This window comes from Scylla paramamosain, chromosome 45, assembly GCF_035594125.1.
Source record: "Scylla paramamosain isolate STU-SP2022 chromosome 45, ASM3559412v1, whole genome shotgun sequence".
Taxonomy (NCBI): domain Eukaryota; kingdom Metazoa; phylum Arthropoda; class Malacostraca; order Decapoda; family Portunidae; genus Scylla; species Scylla paramamosain.
The window spans coordinates 1,209,580-1,232,500 of record NC_087195.1 but is presented as its reverse complement, the minus strand read 5'-3'; the positions used below and the strand labels follow the sequence as shown (position 1 = coordinate 1,232,500).

At 41.1% G+C, this 22,921-nt stretch overlaps 1 protein-coding gene across 1 annotated transcript; it reads left to right on the top strand.

Moving 5' to 3' along the window:
• The first annotated feature begins 294 nt into the window (after positions 1-294).
• LOC135094291 (collagen alpha-1(I) chain-like) lies at positions 295-21,874 on the top strand. Its single transcript, XM_063994284.1, has 25 exons — positions 295-1,437; positions 2,308-2,357; positions 2,725-2,832; positions 3,206-3,289; positions 3,885-4,038; positions 4,398-4,519; positions 5,264-5,293; positions 6,421-6,582; positions 7,156-7,273; positions 8,168-8,259; positions 8,942-9,038; positions 10,968-11,122; positions 11,243-11,382; positions 11,690-11,789; positions 13,221-13,501; positions 13,637-13,694; positions 13,806-13,911; positions 14,298-14,357; positions 14,543-14,610; positions 15,069-15,161; positions 15,815-15,961; positions 16,315-16,329; positions 16,488-16,682; positions 17,166-17,281; positions 17,761-21,874. Exons 1-25 carry the CDS (start codon positions 705-707, stop codon positions 18,065-18,067), a joined length of 3,591 nt encoding a protein of 1,196 aa, XP_063850354.1. The 5' UTR covers positions 295-704; the 3' UTR covers positions 18,068-21,874.
• Positions 21,875-22,921: the final 1,047 nt, after the last annotated feature.

Genomic DNA, 22,921 nt, shown 5'->3' with positions numbered 1-22,921 from the left:
TCGCCCAGCTCCGCCCCGCCTTGCCCAGCCCCGCACTCCTTATTAACAGACTAACAGATTGATGTAGGAATTAGTTAATGATTTAGTTGTAGAATTGTTATTTTTTATACGAAAAGTAGTTTTTTTTTTCTATTTAGATTGATTTTAATTTGTCTTTTTTGCTGTTTTGTTATTGTATATTGAAGTTCTTAATTTTTTTTTTTCACTTTTCTTTTATTTTGTATTTGGGAGTATTATGAATGACTTCTTTGTTTCCTTTTTCCAAATATTCTTATTTATGTATATACATTTTTTTTTCTCTCTCTCTCTTTAGTGTCTTTTTAAAACTTTCCGTAATTCTGAAGTACTGAAGTTCAAGTTTATTTATTTATTTTTTTTTTCATTATTTCTTAGTATTAGTGATTTTCTCTTCAAATTTAATATTGAGTTATAATAATTTCCCTGCAATTTTATCTTAAGAGAGACAACAGTTTTTTAATTTTATATTTAGGGAATTTTTTTAACCTTGTTTCCGTTCAGTATTACCAATTACCTTTCCCAACTTTCATTTCATTCATTTTCCCCCACATTATTGAATCCCCCTTAAGAAAAAATAAATAAAAAAATGAGAAAACCTTTAGGTCACCTTCACTGCAATACTGACACAATTTAATGGTGTGGGCTGCGGGGCTGGGACAGGCTGTGACGACACCCACTGCCAGGAGATGGGCTTGTGGGTGTGCAGGGGCGTGGAGTGGCACCTCGCCTTGTACCCGAACCTACTGGGACAGGGACCGCAGGAGGCAGAAGGCACGGCAGTCAATTTCTGGTACCAAATAAATGTCCTTCGATGCAGTCAAGAATTTCGGTTTGTGGTGTGTTCCTTGCTTGCTCCTCCCTGCCGCCCTGGTGTTGCCGCGCCCCTGCCACCGTGCCGGGAGGTGTGCGAGTCCGCGGTGCAGCAGTGTCAACCCATAATGCAGCGGAGCCTACTCTCCTGGCCGGAAGATACGTTCACTTGTGACATGCTGCCGTACAGTCATGAGCGGCCGTGCTTGAGGTACCATCAGGGCCAGGTGGTGTTCCCCGAGAGGTACCAGACGCACTGTGCCACCACTAATGCAACTGCAGAGGAAGATTATGACTATGAATACTCTACCGGGGAGTCTCGAATGGTCGGCCCTGACTCAACACGCGATGGGGAATACCACGGGGATGACTACGATGACTATGACTATCAAGAAGGCTCAGGGTGGTCTACTTCTACTACTACTACTACTACTACTACTACTACTACTACTACTACGCCTACTGCACCGTCTCCAGCTATCGTCACTGACCTACCTAAGATTATTTTCGCCTCCACCCCTCCCCCCATCACCCCCTCCCTCTCTCCCCGCACTCTCTCCCCCCGGGGTGACGAGGCGGGGTACCTCCTGTCCAGCGAGGTGGTCAATGGTTAGTAGAGCGACAAACAAACAAGGCTGTGTGTGTGTGTGTGTGTGTGTGTGTGTGTGTGTGTGTGTGTGTGTGTGTGTGTGTGTGTGTGTGTGTGTGTGTGTGTGTGTTCTCTTGCCTTGTTTTCTGTTATCTGTATTTGATTCTCTTTTTTTTTTCCTTTTAAGTTTTAAAGTCATTTGTGTTTTATTCTTTTATTTTTCCCCCTTTCTAATTGTGATAATAATTGTCTTTTTTTTTATTTCCCCCCCTTTCTAATTGTGATAATAATAGTCTTTTTTTTCTTTTATTTTCCTCCTTTCTAATTGTGATAATAATAGTCTTTTTTTCTTTTATTTTTCCCCCCTTTCTAATTGTGATAATAATTGTCTTTTTTTCTTTTATTTTTCCCCCCTTTCTAATTGTGATAATAATTGTCTTTTTTTCTTTTATTTTTCCCCCTTTCTAATTGTGATGATAATTGTCTTTCTGGAAACTAGACATATATATCTCACAGACATTTCAAGTTCATTTTTTTCATTCTTCTTTTATCAATAATTTTCTCCTCTGTCCGAATTTCCTAACATCACAACACTCAACTCTGGAAAACATCAATTTTCACAAACTTTCCATTTGCTTCCTTCATGTTTCACAAATTTATTTTCTCCTTTCTCCAAACTTCACGTCATAATTCCTTCATTCTCATCTTATCAATTTATTTTCTGTGTCCAAATTTCACTTCACAACATTTACCTTAAAAAAAAATAAATAAAAAAATGTCACTCACTCCTCACTCTCTTTATTGATGATCCTTCCCGCTGTTCACGTGTCCGCCCCTCACCGCCCGCCCTCTGGTGTCCACTGACTGTCTTGTATCACCGCCCACCACAGACTTCCCGCTGCCAGGACCCAAAGGAGAGAAGGGCGCGAGAGGACCAAGAGTGAGTAAATAGAAATGATAATAGTAATAGTTAATGGATAATTGTAAACAGGTCGTTGCAATGACACACACTAAACAGACGTGTGTTACTAACTGGGGAAATAAATAGTGAGTGGTCATAATACTAAAAATTGTCATCAGGACACTTTATTTGATCTTTTGGAAAATTTGTACTTAGTGTATTTTATTTATTTATTTATTTATTTATTTATTTATCTATTTGTTTGTTTGTTTGTTTTTACTTGTGTACTTTCTCTAATCTTAAAAAATTGTATTATTTGGTTCTGTTGTTCCTGCAGTTTAAAATCCATCCATCCATTAATCCATCCATTAATTCCTTCCTCCCTCCATCCATCCATCTCTTGCAGGGACCACCAGGGGAGGCCATCACAGGTCCCCCAGGCCGGCCAGGACCCCCAGGAGCCCCAGGACCCCCAGGGAGGAGCTTCCCTTACAGGCCTGATGACGACACCCTGGTGAGCCACTCACTGACTCACTCACTCACTGACTGAATGGATGAATGAATGGATTGATTGGATGGATGCATGACCTGTTGATTAAATGGCTAACTGTCTAGTCGATTGAGTGAGTAAGTGGCTGACTGACTGACTGACTGACTGACTGAATGAATGAATGAATGAATGAATGGATGTATAAGTGACTGACTGAATGAATGGATGGAGGCATGACTGACAGACTGAGTGAAGGGAGGGAGGGATGCACCACTGACTCACTGACTCACTGAAAGAATAAATAAATGAATGAAAAAATATACTACGTGAATCTTCTGATTAACTCACTGACTCACTGCTCTCATGAGGCTTACAGTACCATTCCTAACCCCCCCAGGTGGACTCAGAGTGGAGCGGGTGGAGGGGCACGCCAGAGTGCTCCTGCAACACGACCTACCTGGTGGCGTCTGTCCTGGCGCAGGTGAGGCGTGGCAGAAGGTTTCCCTGTGGCCTCTTGTCTCTCACTATGAATTGTGTAGTCACTGTTAGTTGGGCACAGCACGGTGAGTTGGTGGGGAGGTGTCTTTTGTCTCTTCAGGGCACAGCACGGTGAGTTGGTGGGGAGGTGTCTTTTGTCTCTTCAGGGCACAGCACGGTGAGTTGGTGGGGAGGTGTCTTTTGTCTCTTCAGGGCACAGCACGGTGAGTTGGTGGGGAGATGTCTTTTGTCTCTTCAGGGCACAGCACGGTGAGTTGGTGGGGAGGTGTCTTTTGTCTCTTCAAGTTCCGGACCTGGAAAAAAAATGGCGATTAAAACTTTCTCTCAAAATTACTGAATTCTGAATCATGAACTGTAGAATTAAAATGTGTATATAGAAAGTTTATATCACTCAGTAAAGTGTAGCTGTCTTTCTTTCTAACTTTGCTTAGAAGTAAAATATTTTTTTAAGTTAAATATTACTGACTTCCCATCGCTCCGGAGAACACAACACAGCCAGTGTCTCCTTGAGCAAGGGACACATCCACTATCAGGTGAAAATTTCGAAATTAAACTTCACCATGTCTCCCTAATCCCAGATTCCCCACGGGCCGCGGGGACCTGTGGGCGACCCTGGGCGGGACGGCGTAGCGGGCACCCCGGGCAAACCAGGACGTCCGGGGCCCCCAGGGGAACGTGGGCCCCCGGGGGAGAAGGGCGACAAGGGGGACAGAGGCTATCAAGGCAGGCGAGGTGAGGATGTGCTAGAGTGGACCACGGTCTGCAACACTGCAACACTGCAGCGCCGCGCCCTTACTTCCAAACACTGTGCTTCAAGTGACACGCGGGTTTTTAAGGATGTTTTTACGGTTCACAAGGCTCTAATTGAAGTGGTGCGGGTTGTTAAGTGTTTTTATGATTCAAAAAGACTGTGCTTCAAGTGACACGTGTTCTAGTGACAGATTAACCAGATTTCTACTCTCTCTCTCTCTCTCTCTCTCTCTCTCTCTCTCTCTCTCTCTCTCTCTCTCTCTCTCTCTCTCTCTCTCTCTCTCTCTCTCTCTCTCTCTCTCTCTCTCTCTCTCTCTCTCTCTCTCTCTCTCTCTGCCTAGGAATCGAGGGACCTCAGGGAGCGAAGGGGGTGTCGGGGCTGGACGGACCCCCAGGGCCGCGGGGACCCATGGGACCACAGGGACCCCCGGGGCAGCCTGGGTGGGGGAGTCCTGGCTTTGATGTAAGTTATTTTGTTTGTTTGTTTTAGTTTGGTTTGTTTTGTTTTTATTTTATTTTATCTTATCTTTTTGTCTTTTTATCATTTATTTCTATTTACTTTTTGGTAACACTGAGTTCTGATACGTTTTTTTTTATTTATTTATTTTTATTTATTTTTTTCAATTGATTACTTTCTTCTCTGTAGCTTCACTCTTTTTAAACAAATTTTTGAGAGATGGTAATTTTTAAGTGGGATTCTCTCTCTCTCTCTCTCTCTCTCTCTCTCTCTCTCTCTCTCTCTCTCTCTCTCTCTCTCTCTCTCTCTCTCTCTCTCTCTCTCTCTCTCTCTCTCTCTCTCTCTCTCTCTCTCTCTCTCTCTCTCTCTCTCTCTCTCTCTCTCTCTCTCTCTCTCTGTCTCTGTTCACCACTGTTAGACACACACTTGGCACTCACCAGCTCCTCCCAGTGCACTCAAGATAAAAGGAAACAATATTACACTAACACATTTTTTCTTAGCTGTCGCCCTTTTCCCCGTCACCCTTCCAGCCACCCTTTGCAGTCACCTTTCCCAGTCACCCTTTGCAGTCACCCTTTCCAGCCACCCTTTGCAGTCACCCTTTCCAGTCACCCTTTGCAGTCACCTTTCCCAGTCACCCTTTGTAGTCACCCTCTCCAGTCACCCTATCCTAGTCACCCTATCCCAGTCACCCTTTGCAGTCACCCTTTGCAATCACCCTTTTTTATTATATTTTTCTTCACTCCTCAGCCCCAATGGAAGCCACGCAATATGTTTAAGGTAAAAATTTCAAGGAGAAACTATTTGGCATCATGATTTTTGTTTTCCTCCTATCTACCTACCTAATTAATTCTATCTACTTTGCCTTCCTCGTCTAGTGAAGTGTTGTTTGTGTGTTGATCTTCGCTTTCTGAACTAAAAACTTAAGTAAACCTTTCCTGATTTTTTTTTTTTTAATCTACGTAGTTTTATTGTTTATTTATCTATTTATTATTTTTTTTTTAATGAACCGAGAATGTGTTAGTTTGTAAATCTCTGTAACTGAACCTTCCTTGCATGTCTCTCTCTCTCTCTCTCTCTCTCTCTCTCTCTCTCTCTCTCTCTCTCTCTCTCTCTCTCTCTCTCTCTCTCTCTCTCTGCATGGTAAGATACGTGAGGCGTTCAGAACACGTTTAGTTTTGTTGCATTCCTGTTCATTGCAATCGTAGTGAATTTTTGGCTAAGATGTCTTTTTTTTTTGTATGTGATTCTCTCTCTCTCTCTCTCTCTCTCTCTCTCTCTCTCTCTCTCTCTCTCTCTCTCTCTCTCTCTCTCTCTCTGGTATCCATTTTTCTTTTCTATCTTTTTTTTTATCTTATCTATTTCGTTATTTTCTGTGCATTTATGATTACCTTGTATTTATGACTCTTTGTTGTCTGTCTATCTATCTATCTATCTATCTATTTGTTATTTTTTGTCTGTCTATCTAATTTCCATCGATTTGTTATTAAATTTCGTATCCGTCTGTCTAACTTCTGTTTACTTGTCACCTTTTTGTCTGTCTGTCTGTCTAGTTTCGTTCTATTTGTATTTTTTTCTATCTATCCATCTATCTATCTATCTATTCATTCATTCATTCATTCATTCATTCTTTCTTTCTTTTATTCATTCATTTATTCATTCATCCATCCATCCATCCATCTATTCATTCATTCATTCATTCATTCATTCATTCATTCATTCTTTCATTCTTTTATTCATTCATTTATTCATTCATCCATCCATCCATCCATTTATTTATTTATTTATTTATTTATTTATTTATTTATTTATTCATTCATTCATCCACCCATTCAACATTTTCTCTTCATTTCTTTACAGTTTTCGTTTTCTTTACACCCCAAATATTAACATAATCCCCTTTACAGTTAGAAAACGGGATGTCTCGTGCTCCAGCCCGTCCCGGTACCCCAGGAGCCCCAGGAGGGAAGGGTGACGCAGGAGCCCCGGGGGAGAGAGGACCTCGGGGGCACCCTGGGAATAAAGGAATGAAGGGGGAGGCAGGACTACCAGGGGAGAAGGGGGAGGAGGTAAGTGTGGGGGAGGGGGGAGAAGGAATGGGAAATTAGGGAAGGAATGCAGGAATGGAAGAAAGGAATAGGAAAATAAAGGGAAAGAGGGAAAATATGAATGAAAAGAGGAGGGATAAATAGTAGAAAGAGTGAAATAAGTATGATGATGAAGGAGAAGGGAAGAAAAATTGAAGAAAACGGAAGAGGAATTGAAGGAAGGAAGAAGGAATGGGACAAGAAGAAGGAATAAAGGGAAAAAAAAGATAAATGTGGTAAACAGTTTAGAAATAGGGGAAAAAGAAAGAGGGAATGGAGAAGGAATGAAGAAAAAGGAAGAGAACAAGAAAAAATCTAGAGGAATGAAGGAAAGGAAAGAAAAATCTAGAAAAGGAAGGAGAAATGAAGGAAAAAGAAAGGAAAATAGGGAAAATAGAGGAGAAATGGGAGAAAGAGTAGTAACAGTAGTAGTAGTAGTAGTAGTAGTAGTAGTAGTAGTAGTAGTAGTAGTAGTAGTAGTAGTCCCCACAGTCCAATACTTCTACCACAAAATTCTTAACTTCCTTATATTAGCATTTTCTTTACCTCCCCCAGGGGTCGCCAGGGAGAAGAGGATCCCCTGGGGCTAAGGGTGAACCTGGAGCCCCTGGAATAAATGGAACCCCTGGTGGTGCTGGACTGTACCCTGGTCAAGGGACTAAAGGGGAAAAAGGTAATGAGTTCTGGTACAACACTGTCTTAAGATGCAGACGAAACCAATGGGAGTTTTCTATTAATTGTTTGTTTGAAGAATTAAATGGGTGGAATGGTGGTTGACTGATTGGCTGGTTACGTAACTGGTTGTTTAATTGTTTATTGGACTTTTTGGTTGATTAGAAGGTTGAATGCAAGGCGATTGACTGACTGCTTGATGAAGTTGTTGATTAAATAGTTGACTTTTCGATTGATTGTTTAATAATTTGATTGACTTGTTAGCTGAAGGACTGAAGGTGTGACTGACTGACTGACTGACTGACTGTTTGATTGACTTGCTAGCTGACTGACTGAAGGTGTGACTGACTGACTGAAGGTGTGACTGACTAACTGACTGATTGACTGAAGGTGTGGCTGACTGACTGACTGTTTGATTGACTGACTTGCTAGCTGACTGACTGAAAGTGTGACTGACTGACTGACTGATTGACTGACTTGCTAGCTGACTGACTGAAGGTGTGGACTGACTGACTGAAGGTGTGACTGACTTGCTAGCTGACTGACTGAAGGTGTGACTGACTGACTGACTGATTGACTGACTTGCTAGCTGACTGACTGAAGGTGTGACTGACTAACTGACTGATTGACTGAAGGTGTGACTGACTGACTGAAGGTGTGACTGACTGACTGACTGATTGACTGACTTGCTAGCTGACTGACTGAAGGTGTGACTGACTGACTGAAGGTGTGACTGACTGACTGACTGATTGACTGACTTGCTAGGTGAATAACTGACTGAATGTTGTATTGGCTGACTGCTTGGTTAAATTCACCACAACAACAAAAGACAGGTGAGTGGGGTTTGAGGAGCAGGTGAATGCCAGGTGAGCACTAATTTTCCCACGTCCCACAGGTGAGAAGGGCAGCCCAGGGCGAGGGCTTCCTGGACCCCCGGGGCTGCCTGGGAAACTGTCAGAGGAGGACAGGGCTGACATGTTCAAAAAGGTGAGTTTTTATTATTATTACTATTATTATTATTATTATTATTATTATTATTATTATTATTATTATTATTATTATTATTATTATGTACAAGGAAGATAAACTAAAAGACGTTTGTTGCATCTCCCTCTCAAAAAAAGGAAAAAAAGAACCAAAATCTTAACTTTTTTTAGTTTTTCATCACAAAAAAAAAAAAAAACTCATTGTGTTTTCCCAAGAAGTAAAAACTTTTCCAAAGAACCAAGCCAAAATCTTCAAAAAACATGTCTTCAACAAAACAAGTCTAAAAAATGTGCTTATTATTTATCCCAAAAAGAAAAAAAGAATTCCAAGGAACCTAATTAGTTTAATCCTACCTTACCTCACCTAACCTAACCCAACCAAACTTAACCCTATCTTACCTTCCCAAACCTAACCTAACGTAACCTAACCTAACCTAACCTAACCTAACCTAACCTAACTTAATCTAACCTAACCTAACCTAACCTAACTTAACCTAACCTAACCTAACCTAACCTAACCTAACCTAACCTAACTTAACCTAACCTAACCTAACCTAACCTAACCTAACCTAACCTAACCTAACTTAACCTAACCTAACCTAACCTAACCTAACCTAGCCTAACTTAACCTAACCTAACCTAACCCTAACCTAACCTAACCTGACCATACCTCACCTGTACAGCTCCTGGAGAGACTGGTCAACAAGAACATCGTGAGTGGCCACCCCGAGGAAGGCATCAGCGTGTGGGATACCAGTGGGGGGCTGCCCTGGATTGGAGGTAAGTGGGGGTGGGGAGGAGAATGTAGAGGGCGTGGATGTTAGGTTAGGTTGAGTTCGGTTAATCATTGTTAGTTATTTTTGTGTTTTGTGTGTGTGAGTTGTCTTGTTTGTTTGTTTGTTTGTTTGTTTGTTTGTTTGTTTGTTTGTTTGTTGTTTGTGGTGGTGTTGGTTCTGTTTGTTAGTTTTTATGAAGTGTATTTTGTGTTCCTCTGTTTTTTTTTTTTTTTTTTCGTAATTTCTGGTCTTAGTGTGTGTGTGTGTGTGTGTGTGTGTGTGTGTGTGTGTGTGTGTGTGTGTGTTCGTTCTCTTCGTAAGGTCACGTAGTAGTGGTGCTTGTGTTTGATATAATAATGGTGATTAGAGTTTGTTGTTGCTTTTGTTGTTGTTGTTGTTGGTTGTTGTTGTTGTTGTTGTTGTTGTTGTTAGTCTCGTGTGATACAATAACAAGAGAAGCACTACAACAAGTTCAGTCATGTTCTCCACCATCCCTAAGAAAACATTAATTAGCAACTCAACAAGAACATTTTAAGTTGAAATAAAAAAATAATTTAATCTGAATCCCAGCCAAACTATTTTTGAAACTATATAAAAATGTGATTTGATGTTTTATTTGTTTATATATTATTGAGTTGCTCGTGTTTGTTTGCATTTGTTTGTTTGTTTGTTTGTTTGTTCGCGTCCCTTCAACCTTTGTTTCCTTCCTGTGTGATGTTTATTGTCAAAATCGTGTTTGTTTCCTGTTTTGCTTGTAGTCCTAATATGGGAATGTTGGTAACTATGTGTGTGTGTGTGTGTGTGTGTGTGTGTGTGTGTGTGTGTGTGTGTGTTTGGCATCATTTATACTTGTTATATGAAATTATATCGCACATCGCAGCTTTTTTCTCCAACTTGTCACTTTCTTATCATGACAATTAAAAAAAAAAAGAAAAAGAAAAGAAAAAGAAAAACGAGAAGCGATATAATTTCCCTTACTGCAAAAATTCCCCCGTGACTGTTAGAGTGCATAGCCACCCCCAGGGGAGAGGAAGGCCTATGGGGGGGTTATAGGTACCCCTGAGTATCCCCCCTAGTCCCTTCTACAGTCCCCCAGCAGACCCCCCACAGCCTCCAAAACAGTCTCCCCGGTTCTCATCAGTCTTACCCCATTCCCCAGTCCTCCCCAGTCCCACACAGCCCCCAACAACAGCTCATCTCCCCAAGTCCCTCCCCCCAGTCCCTCCCCACCAATAGTACCTGAACAGTCTCCCTCCCCCCCTCCCCAGTCTCTCTCCACAGTCCCTCCCCACAGTCGCCTTCCAAAGTCCTCTCAGCCCCTAGTTCCCCCCGTCTCCCCCAGTTCGTAGCGCCCCAGTAAGGCAGCGCTGTCTCCCCTGCATGCACAGAGAGTGATGATGAAGAGCTGGGGCCGAGTGGAAGGATCTGGTGGAGTTCAGTATTTTCCCTTTCATCCAGGTAAGTTCTCTCTCTCTCTCTTCCTCCTCTCACTCTCTCCTTCTCTCTCTCTCTCTCTCTCTCTCTCTCTCTCTCTCTCTCTCTCTCTCTCTCTCTCTCTCTCTCTCTTTTTCTGACTGTTTTGTGTGTGTATGGGAGGTTACAGAGAGAGAGAGAGAGAGAGAGAGAGAGAGAGAGAGAGAGAGAGAGAGAGAGAGAGAGAGAGAGAGAGAGAGAGAGATTTGTGATGACAATATTGTGATAGTAGTAATAATAATAAGTAGTAGTAGTAGTAGTAGTAGTAGTAGTAGTAGCAGCAGTAGCATGAATAATAACACTACTACTACTACTACTACTACTACTACAATACTAATAATGATAATAATAATAGTAATAGTAATAATAATGATAATAACAACAACAACAACAACAACACTACAACCACCACCACCACCACCACCAGCCTAACAACCATAACACCCCCCTATGCCCCCAGAGGAAGGGCGGCGCCTGCGTGGTCCCCCAGGTCCCCCCGGGCTGCCAGGACCACAGGGGATAGAAGGGACACAGGGCCTGATGGGACCCCCGGGGGAGAAGGGAGAGTTAGGACCCCCCGGCCGCCCTGGGATGGATGGCTTACCCGGGCAGAAGGTGAGAGAGAGAGAGAGAGAGAGAGAGAGAGAGTGTGTGTGTGATTTATTTATTTATCTCTCATACTTTTTACAATTCCCACAACCTCCTTCACCAAACAACCCTTCTTACCCCCCACAGGGAGACAAGGGGGAGACGGGGGTACCAGGCCGCCACGGCGCCCCTGGACCCGTGGGACCCACAGGCCTGAAGGGGGAGCGCGCGACACGCCGGGAGTGTCTGGCCAGGTTTCCACGCTTGTGTTGCCTGACGGGACCAATGTGACTGTGGTGAAGGTGTGTGTGTGTGTGTGTGTGTGTCTGTGTGTGTGTGTGTGTGTGTTACTGTTTTATTTATTTTTCTGTATTTTTCTTTCCGTATTTTCCTTCTTTTTGTGATTTACTTTGTTTTTTTATCTTGTGTGTCATTTTAATCCTCCATTTCTTCCTTCTCTTCCTCTTCCATCTTCATTTCCTCCATCCATCTTTAATCTTAGAAGTGACATTTATTTTCCCCTCTCTACATTATTCCCTTTTTTTTTTTCCTTCCACAAATACAACAGTGAGAAATAAACCCTTTTCCTCCCAGGGTGACAGAGGAGAGAGAGGCCGACGGGGGAGGCGCGGCAGGAGAGGACCACAGGGACCCCCAGGACCTACAGGGGAGCTGGGACTTCCCTGGCTGGCCGGTGGGTGATGAGGGAATGGGGAAGGGGACTGGGGGAAATGGGGAAGATGACTAGAAGGAAAAAATAAAGGAAAAAAAAAAGAAAATATAGGAAGAGAAAAGAGAGGAGTGAATATTGAGACGTGGGTAAGGAAATGGGTGATTTAAATGGGGGGAAAGAGGATTTGAATGGGACATGGGTAGGGGAAATGGTGACTTTTATGGGGATAGGTAGAGAAATGGGTGAGTTATATGAGGATGCGCCTAAGTTAATGGGTGATTTAAATGGGACATGGGTAGGAAATGGGTGATGGGTTGTATGTCTGCCTGTCTGTGATTGCTTGTCTGCCTGTCTGTTTGTCTGTCTGTCCGTTTGTCTTGTCACGGGTTAGGACATGAATGGAGGACTGAGGAGATAGATGGTGATAATGAAGGCACTGATGATAAGAATGACTGGAGAAACATTATCATTATCATTGTTATCATTATTACTTCATTCCCTCTCATGTTTCACGCGGCCACAGAACATCACGCTGACTGTGAGTATAGCACTGTTTTCACTCCCATCACTCATATATTCAGTTAATAACCTGTATAACTTTACTCATATTTCTTACAAGAGTTTTCTTAATTGTTCAGTGGTACATGTGCTTTTCACTGGGCACACTGGCTGTCAGAGAAAAGACGCAATGATCGTTATGGACTGTAACAAAGATGTGTATGTGATGCATCAAGATATTTTGTAAGTTTCTTGAGTTTGGTTTATTGATGTTGTCACTTTCAAGGCTCCTATGCACTCTACACATACAAATTTCATATCAAAATGTCAAAATATTACAATTCCATCTTTTGTGATATTAATTTATTTATGGGCTCATATGAACCTATAAAAGTGTCCAAAGGGGACATGGGAACAAAAACGTTGCGAACCTAACCTAACCTAACCTAACCTAACCTAACCTAACCCTGGCTTAGTCTAAAAAATTTTAACTCTCTCTCTCTCTCTCTCTCTCTCTCTCTCCTCTCTCTCTCTCTCTCTCTCTCTCTCTCTCTCTCTCTCTCTCTCTCTCTCTCTCTCTCCTCTCTCTCTCTCTCTCTCAGGGTGCTCCCGGCCGGCCAGGTCCCCCGGGTCCCCCTGGGTTGGGCATCAAGGGGGAGCCAGGACCCCCAGGCCCCCTCCAGGACCACCCGGCCCCACCCCTCCGCCTGGTATTCTCAACGGCATCCTGGTGAGTGTGTGTGTGTGTGTGTGTGTGTGTGTGTGTGTGTGTGTGTGTGTGTGTGTGTGTGTGTGTGTGTGTAATGAAGTAACTGTATATCATAAACAATACATTATAGAATAAATCAACGAGAGAGAGAGAGAGAGAGAGAAGAGAGAGAGAGAGAGAGAGAGAGAGAGAGAGAGAGAGAGAGAGAGAGAGAGAGGGGAAGCCTGACCCGGCGTCTCCCCCAGGGCAGCAGCAGCTCTGACGTGGCCGAGGGGCGGGAGGGTCCACCAGGTCCCTCCGGCCCCCATGGTCCCAAAGGCTCGGAAGGTCCCCCAGGGCCCCCTGGACCCCAGGGACCCCAGGGACCACAGGGACCACAGGGACCCCCGGACCTGCAGGACCCACGGGAGCCACGGGACCTCAGGGGAAAGAGGGCCCCCCCGGTGACCCTGCCCCCGCGGAGAGTGCCCACGGCTACATCCCGGTGCCTGGCCCCCCCGGCCCTCCTGGACCACCTGGACCCCCGGTGAGTGTTTGCCCCAGCCCGCAGTACCCCCCAGTATTCCCCAGTACACCCCAATACACACCAGTACCCCCCAGTATCTCACAGTAATCCCCAATATCCCTAAGTACATCCCAGTACCCACTACTAACCCCCCAGTACATCCCAGTATGCCCCAGTACACCCCAGTATTCCCACTACACCCCAGTATGCCCCAGTACACCCCAGTATACACCAGTACGCCCCACATTATCTCCTAATAACCCCAGTACACGCCGGTCACCTCCACACACCCTCTCTCCACCAACATCTTCACCTCCCCCCACAGGGTCCGCGAGGCAGCCCCGGCCCTCGAGCGCAGACCCCAGGGGCGGCGCCGGGCACCCCAGGAGGCTCCTCTGCCACCCCGGGGAGCCAGGGGGTGCCACACAGAGGTGAGGTGTGGGGGGGACGGAGGAATGGGATAGGAAAGTTGATAGAGGGGTGGGGTAGAGAGGGGGAGGGGGACGGGGAGGAGGAGGGGGAGGAGTGACTTGATATACTGTGTAATGATGTGATTATTGTTGTTTTAGTTTGTTTTTTATCTTTGTTTTAATTCTTGTTGTTTTCATTTTCTTGTTTTCATTTTCTTGTTTTATTTTTAATCTTTGTTGTAATTCCCGTTATAATTCTTGTTTTTTTTTTTTTTTTTTTTTTAATTCCTGTTTCAACTGTGTTTGTTTGCCATCATTATTATTCGTGTTTTAATTTTTGTCTTAATTCTTGCTTTCCTTGTCGGTGTAATGCCCACCACTCATTGTCACTGCCGGTGCCGCTGCAGGAGGAAGCTTTGGCGGCATTGATGAGCTTCGGCGCATCACGGGACACATAGGGAACAGAGGTGATGGTGCTGTCTTTATTACTGACTGATGATGATAATGATGATAGGGAGGAGGAGGAGAATGATGATAATAATGATGACAATAATAATAATGAGGAGGAAGAGGAGGAGGAAAATAATGATAATTCTTACTACTACTACTACTGCTACTACTACTACTACTACTACTCTCCCCCCCCCCGCAGGCCAGGAAGGGGGGTCTCTGGTGGTGCCCGGGGCCGTCACTTTCATGAACAGAGCCGCCATGTTGAAGGTGAGCCGCCTTGACGCACTCATCACCATCACCATTATCTTCTTGTCATTATATAGTCATTATTTTTCTTATTCTTTCCCTTTTTCCTTCGTAAGATTTTCCCTCTCCACCACGCTCCGCTCACCATCGTATTCTGAAATTACTGTACTGCACCTCCACTACTTTGAAAAGGTTTTAATTGTAGTTACACTGGTTTTTAAGGTTGTTCTTACGGTTCTAGTGACAGATTAACGAGGTTTCTATGTCATTAATACGAGAAACACTCTTGAGAACCCGGCTAATTATTTCTGTGGCCTTTGAAAATAATCGTGGTGACAGTTTGTGAATACAGGGCTAAGAGTGAATGGTGTGTGTGTGCGTGCGTGAGTGTGTGGTGCCTTGTCTGGGCCGCCACGTGTTAAGATTGCCGGCTTGGTGTATGAATAGATGCATAGACAGTTAGTTCTCTTCCCCCACAGATGAGTGACATGTCGCCAGTGGGCACCCTCGCCTTCCTGCTGGACGAGGAGGCGTTGCTGGTGCGGATCACGATGGGCTGGAGGATGGTCAATGTGAGTACAGACACACGGACACTTAGGTTAGGTTAGGTTAGGTTTGGTTTGGTTAGGTTTGGTTTGGTTTGGTTAGGTTTGGTTTGGTTAGGTTTGGTTAGGTTTGGTTAGGTTTGGTTAGGTTAGGTTTGGTTTGGTTTGGTTTGGTTTGGTTAGGTTTGGTTTGGTTTGGTTAGGTTAGGTTAGGTTAGGTTTGGTTTGGTTAGGTTAGGTTAGGTTAGGTTAGGTTAGGTTAGGTTAGGTTTGGTTAGGTTAGGTTAGGTTTGGTTAAGTTAGGTTAGGTTAGGTTAGTTTTGGTTAGGTTAGGTTAGGTTAGGTTAGGTTAGGTTTGGTTAGGTTAGGTTAGGTTTGGTTTGGTTAAGTTAGGTTAGGTTAGGTTAGGTTTGGTTAAGTTAGGTTAGGTTAGTTTTGGTTAGGTTAGGTTTGGTTAGGTTAGGTTAGATTTGGTTAGGTTAGGTTGGGTTACCTGGAAGAACATTTAAAATCACCCCTACTTTTAATCTACAACAGGTAAGGTATCTCATTTACCCTTTCATCTCTTATCAGCAGTTGAGCTTTGGTTAAATTAGGATACCTGGAAGAACATTTTAAATTACACCTTTTAATGTACAACAGGTAGCACTTTTATTTCTCCTTTCGTGTCTAACCTACAGCTGGGTCTGGTGATCGCAGCGCCAGCCACCACGACTCCTCCACCCACCACCACGACCCCCCCGCCCACCACCACGCCTCCCCCCTTCGTAGCGGGCACCCCCTCCCTGCAAATCCACTCCCTCCACAACAACAAGGAGGGCCCCAAGGTGAGTATGTGGCGGTGAAAGTTTGTTTATTTCATTTTTTTATTGAGAGACCAGCCGAGGGAAGGAGAGGACTGGAAAAATTGAAAAGAAACCTGCCTAAGATGTTGTTTCCTCCCCAGTTTCCTCCCCAGCCACAAGAAATAGGTAGATAGAAAGTCAGAAAATAATATGCTGAGTCCATTATGAAAAATCCGATAAGTTTTAAGAATTTCTATAGTAAAATATTAAAGGTTGCTGACGTTTTAATATTCTTTTCTAGTTAGTGTAATATATATGTATAGGTCTTTATTGCCTTAAATATTTCAGTGGTATTTATTTGTTTACTGTTTGTTCGTCTGTTTGGCTGCGTGAAGGAAGAGTTAACAAAGGTGAGTGTGTGTGTGTGTGTGTATTCCTATGTATTAATATGAAATCCTACTGTATTCCTGTATTCTATTTCTATTATATTCCTATGTATTCTTGTTATATCCATTCTCAAGTACTCCTATATATGTCCCCTCATGCTCCCTTCCCTCCCACTCCACAGCTGCGCCTGGCCGCCCTCAACCAGCCGTACACTGGGGACATGAGAGGCGTGACGGGCGTGGACTACACCTGCTACCGGGAGGCGCGGCGGGCGGGACTTAGCGGTACCTTCCGTGCATTCCTCACCTCCAGGATACAGAACCTGGACTCCATCGTCAGGAGGGCCGACGGGAACCTGCCTGTGGTCAATATTAAGGTGAGTCGTTTAGGTTGTGTACCTGGGATTAATTAAGGTTTTTCTCTTTTTTTTTCTCTTTTTTTTTTCTTTTTTTTACTTTGTCGTGTTTTTTTTCGTTTATTTATCGTTTATTTTGTGTTCTTTCTTGTTTCTTTCTTGTTTTTTTTTTTGTATTTGTTGTTTTATTTTTTCTCTCTGGTTATTCTTGTACGAAAAAAACTTTTCCTTTTTCATCTTTAATTTTTTTCTTTTCTTTTTGTTTATTTCTTATTTTTTTCTTATTTTCTTGTCTTTTTAATGTTTTGTGCTTCTTTTATCTTTTTCGTTTTCTTTCATTTCATTTTTTATCCTTTTTTTTGTGTGTGTGTTTTGCTCCTTTGTTTAACTTCTTATTTTATCTTTATTTTTGTTGTATTTTTCGTTAATCAGTATATACCTGAATTTACCTATGTTCCTTTGCTTACCTGCATTATCTGTACTTCCCCATGTTTACCTGCTCAGGGGGAGGTTCTCTTCAACACCTGGCGGGGAATATTCTCAGGTGACGGCGGCCGCTTCATGCAGAAACCGCGAATATTCAGTTTTGACGGCAAGGAGGTGCTGACGAGTCCTGAGTGGTAAGTGTGTTCTTTCATTGGCCAATTTAGCAGTTTAAGAGTTAATTAGTAGGAAATAGCTAACTAGTCTGTTTTGAATTGTGTAGTTTGAGTTGTTTGTGTTCTGTTGAGTTGCGTTTGTGTTCTGCTGTTGAAGAAAGGTATATAGATGGAAATACGAGGAAAAAAACAGGAAAAGGAGAGTGATAAAAAAAAAAACAAGGATATAGCTGAAAAATAATGGACTTGCCTGTTTGCTTTGTGTAGTTTGAGTTGTTTGTGTTCTGCTGAGTTTTGTTCGTGTTCTGTTGCTGAAGGAAGGTACAGCAATGGGAATACAGGAAAAGAAAACGGATGTAGATGGTCAAGAAGCAAGGAAACCGCAGAAAATAATTGGCTGACCTGTTTGCATTTAGTTTGAGTTGCGCTTGTGTTGTACGAGAAGTAGTATTAAGTATACAGTCTGAATAGTTTTGTAAAGTCTCCCCTTCACACGGCAGGCCACAAAAGTACATTTGGCACGGCTCGGACACTGAGGGCGAGAGAGCCTTGTCCTCCTTCTGCGACGCTTGGCACAGTGACTCAAGAGACGTAGTGGGGCTGGCATCCTCCCTCAGACAGAACCACCTCTTGTCGCAGGAGAAACACGGCTGTCACAATGCCTTCATCGTGCTGTGTATTGAAGCCACAAGTCACGCTTACACCAAGAGCTCTGGGGGAAGGAGAAGAAGGCACGCGGGGAAGGCAGAGCAGGATATGAATGAAGAAGAGTATTATGAAGTTTTGAGTGCTTTAGATGAAATGTGAGCAAGGATTTAGTTGGCTTTTGGAAGGTTTAGCTGTGGAGGAATGTGAGGTGTCTAATGTCCTTTGTGATTTGTAAAGGTGTGAGGAAAGGTAAGGGTAATTTTTTTTGTGTATTTTTCGTGTGTGTTAAAGAAGGCAAAGGAAATGAAGGAATGTCTAGTTTCTCTCTCTCTCTCCCTCTCTCTCTCTTTCTCTCTTGCTATGTGTGTTTTGAAAATCAGTGAGGGAAGGCAAGGGTGGTCATTTGGGCATTTTCTTTTTGTGTGTCTCGAAAGGAAGGTAAGTGAACTGAGTGAATGTCTGCTTTTCTCTGTCTTGGTCTGTGTGCTTTGAATATTTGCGAGGGAAAATATAGGTGCGTTTTGGTGTGACATGTCGAAGACCTTTTAAGCTTAAGAGTGAGAGGAAGAATTAAATAGTGGAGTTTTTTTTGAGAAATGGTCAAGAATTTTCGAGCTAAAGAGTTAGAGAGAGAGAGAGAGAGAGAGAGAGAAAGTAAAGATGTTTCAGAAGAGTTGAATGAGAAAAGAGTGAAGGATTTTTTAGTTAAAGAGTAAAAGAGTGAAGATGGTTGGGAAAAGAGTTCACGGAGAGGGGAATAATGAAGGAATCTTAGGTTTTGTTAAGGAAAGGATGAAGAGTTGAGTTGTTTGTAATAATGTGATGTTTGATTGCTAAGGAAGAGCGTTAGAGTCTAGACTGTTATATAAATTAAATAGATAAGTAGATAATGATAAAAACTATATATGAAAGGATGAATCTAAGCAATATGATAATTATGAAACACATTATCAGGAATTTAGGACAAAAAAGAAAGCAAAAACAAATTAAAGGCATTTTTTTTTTTTTTTTAAGAAAACGATGTTGATGAGTAACTTAAGAAAAATAAGATAAGTATTTTTAATTCATGTTCGAAAGACGTTAGATGTTAAAACTGTGTTAAAATTAAGGAGAATTCTTGTACATAGAAGTTTGTTAAATATAATTAGTGAAACAATGAGAAATTTAGAAAGTGTGTCTTGAGATTTCGTTTTTTTACTTATTTAATTTATTGTTATTATTATTATTATTATTATTATTATTATTATTATTATTATTATTATTATTTTTATTATTATTATTATTATTATTACGACAGAAGACAAAATATTTCAATCTTAGTGGTGGTGATGATGGTGATGTTGATGCTGATAGTGATGACGATGATGGTGATAATGACAGTACTGGTGATGATAATAATGGTGATGATAACGACAGTAATGATAATGGTGATGACAATAATAGTGATGATGATATTGATGATGCAGATTATAATGACTACTGGTAATGATGATGATGATGATACTGGTGAAGGTGATGGTGGTGGTGATGGTGGTGGTGACAGGCAGCAAACGGTATCTTCCACGGGGGCACAAAGGGTTAAAGTGTGTGTGTTTTGCCCTGATAATGTGTCGTAACGTCTACAACAGGAAGCTCTTTTTTAGCATTATCATTTGACGTATATCTCTGTCTTCTTCTTCTTCTTCTTCTTCTTCTTCTTCTTCTTCTTCTTTTTTTTACTGTTTTTTTTTCTTTTCTTTTTACGTGTATCAAGCTTTTTAATTTTCTTTTTTTTTATTATTTTTCTTTATCAACTTTCTTAACCCTTTCACTATTTGGGATTGTTTTCTTGTTTTGTTTTCTTTTTTTATTTCTCTCTTTTTCACTTTTTTTCTTTTTTTTTTTTCTTTGTTTGGTCTTACGTGGTTTAATTTTATTTGGTATTCTGTTTTATTTGTTTGTTTGTTTTTTCTTTAAGTTCGCATGTATTTTATTTTCCTATTTTGTTCATTAATTAAATAAGTTCGTACGGTTTTCATGTTTTTATTTGTTTTATTCTATTTATTTACTTTTTCTTTACGTTCTGTGTGATAATCCAGGTGAAAACTCAATAATTAACAGTTGAATTTGCTCTAAAAAAAAAAAAAAAAAATCATACTACTTAGTTATATCTATTTACTTTTTTTTCTTTACGTTTCATGCGATAACTCAGGTGAAAATCTTATTATTCGCAAATTTCTGTGTCACCTTTATTAGTTTATTATTATTATTATTATTATTATTATTATTATTATTATTGTTACTATTTCTCTTGTTTCATATGATAAGTCAGGTAAAAGATCACGTAGTAGCAAATTTTCTTAGTGCATTTGTGTGTTACCTTTATCAATTATCAGGTAAATGTGAAATGAAGTGAATTACTTACGATTTTATTCTATACATTTATTAACATTACTATTTCCCTCTTTTTTTCAAGTTTCAGGAGACAATTTAGGTGAAAAGTGATGTAGTTTATGTGCTAACCTTTCACTAAGTCTTATCCTCTTCATATATTACCAAACTTAATTATTTATGACCTTATTCTATTCATCTGTCACCATCACTATTTTCCTTTCAAGTTTCATGTGGCAATTCAGGTGAAAATTTATATAGTTTGTGTTTCACCTTTCATTACGAGGTGAGTGAGTGTGCGGTGGCGTGAATGGAGGGCAGGGCGAGGCAACAAAGGTATTTATTATCGATTTCTTCAGTAACTAGCTATGTAAGGTCTTCAATATAACTTTTGTCAGTAGTAATCAAATCTAGTCACTTGTGTTTAATATTCTCTCTCTCTCTCTCTCTCTCTCTCTCTCTCTCTCTCTCTCTCTCTCTCTCTCTCTCTCTCTCTCTCTCTCTCTCTCTCTCTCTCTCTCTCTCTCTTTATATATTTCGTTTTAAATTCTAATTCTTGTTTATGTTTATCTATTTTTTTTTTATTTTCTATCAGTTTATCTCTTTTCTTTAATTTCGTTCTATTTTTCGTTTCTTGGTTATATTTTCCTGTAATTCCTTTTCTTCTATTTTCCACCTTCCAACTTATTATTTTCTTTACTCTCTTTCAATTTATCATTTTTCTTTTATTTTGTTCATTTGCTCTTATTTTCCTTCCTATATTTTTCCTGTATTTCCTTTTCTCTCTGCTTTCTGCTCCTTAAGATTTAGTTCAAAGGTTTATTTATTATTTTATGTATTATTTCTTTTTGTATACATGTATGCTATGTATCTCTGTATGTATGTATTATGTATCCATCACTATTTCTGCAGACTGCCTGTAAACTATCGAAACTAACCACGTATGAATCGCAGGTAATTGGAGAGGACAGGTAGTTAGTTAATTAGTGTTTTCATTGTCATGCTTTTGTAATTGTTTTCTTTTTTCGTATTTTTTTTTCAATTTTTCTTTTCATATTTTTTTTTTTCTTTTTTCATCATTTTTTTCACGGTTTCTTTTAATCTTTTGTTCTTTCTCTCTCTCTCGCTCTCTTTCGCCGGCTCGTGTCTCTCTCTCTCTCTCTCTCTCTCTCTCTCTCTCTCTCTCTCTCTCTCTCTCTCTCTCTCTCTCTCTCTCTCTCTCTGTTCCCTTTGTTTTTCTTTTCTTTTTTTCTTGTTTTCTTTCATTGACTGTTTTTATTTTCTATTTTTATTTTTACTTCTTCCTTTCTATTTATTTTTTTTCCTTTCTATGTTTTCTTTCCTTTCCCTTCACCTATTTGTGGAAAAATATCAGTCATTGGCTAATTTATTCATTAATTTTACGTAAAAAAAAATATTAATTAAGTTTAAGATTAAGAATGTTTTGTAGAACACGTGTTACAATCCTGATCTGATGACTACTACTACTACTACTACTACTACTACTACTACTGCTACTACTACTATTACTACTACCACTATTCCTTTTCTTTTCATTTTCGGTAGTAATTTATTTAATAAAAACTTAATCGCAAATTGGTGTTTTTCATTCCCTTTTTTTTTTTTTTTCTATTACGGGAGAAGTAGCGCCCTTTTCTCTCTCACCTTGACGACCGAGCACCTTATGACATCCCTTTGGTGACGCGGTTTTAAAGTCACCAATGAACGCTACCTCCCTTCCTTCACCTTAACTGCATCCTATTTCGTCCTATTTCTCCGCTAAGTGTACTCTATCTTAAGTGTATTTCATTGTAAGTGTATTGGCGTTAGTGTTGTGTTGGTTCTCAAATAGAGTAGTGGATGAATGGAATGGACTCAGTAATCAGGTTAGTGCTGAGTCATTAGGAAGCTTTAAAAGATTAGAAATAATTAGGAACATTTTAACCTTGAGGTACTCCCAGGAATAAAACAAAATCAAAACAGAATAAAAACAGCAATAAAAATGTTTAAACTCACCCTTGTTTCTTGAGACGCAGTGGTAGGCGAGGCGGAGGAAGAGAAGAGGGAAGGGGAGGGAAGGGAGAAGGGAGGGCAGGAGGCTGACACAACGTAACCCGCTATCTAATTCTAAAACACTTCTGCGCTCATCTCCACCACTCAAAAGACTCCATATAGTTGGTGACCCGGGATTTTAAGGATGTTTTTTTATGGTTCTAGTGACAGATTAACAAGTTTTTTACAGTAATAACAGAAGAAAAACCAAAGAAAACCCGGTTATCGTCTCTGTGGCCTTTGAAAACAGTCGGGGTAGGAGAATAAAGCGTTTTAAGGATGTTTTCACGGTAGTAGTGACAGAATAACAACATTTCCACACTGTTAACAGGAGAAACACTCTCGCGAACCCGGCTTTTCACCTCTGTGGCCTTTGAAAACAGTCGTGGTGAGAGAGAAAGAGAAGAGGAACTTTTAATAATGTTTTTTACGACAGATAAACAAAACTCTACAACATTAACAGAAGAAACACTAAAGGAAACCCAATTAGTCATCTCTATGGCCTTGAAAAATAGTCGTGGCGAGAAAGCAAAGCATTTTTAAGGAAATTTCTACATTCTAGTGACAGATAAACAAGATTTCTACACTATT

Bases quoted from the DNA above. Each gene is read 5' to 3' on its own strand.
- LOC135094291 (XM_063994284.1), top strand. From the start codon at position 705: ATGGGCTTGTGGGTGTGCAGGGGCGTGGAGTGGCACCTCGCCTTGTAC. The intron at 4,520-5,263 runs GTAAGTTATTTT...TTCACTCCTCAG, and splicing joins GGGGGAGTCCTGGCTTTGAT to CCCCAATGGAAGCCACGCAA. The intron at 14,611-15,068 runs GTGAGCCGCCTT...CTTCCCCCACAG, and splicing joins ACAGAGCCGCCATGTTGAAG to ATGAGTGACATGTCGCCAGT.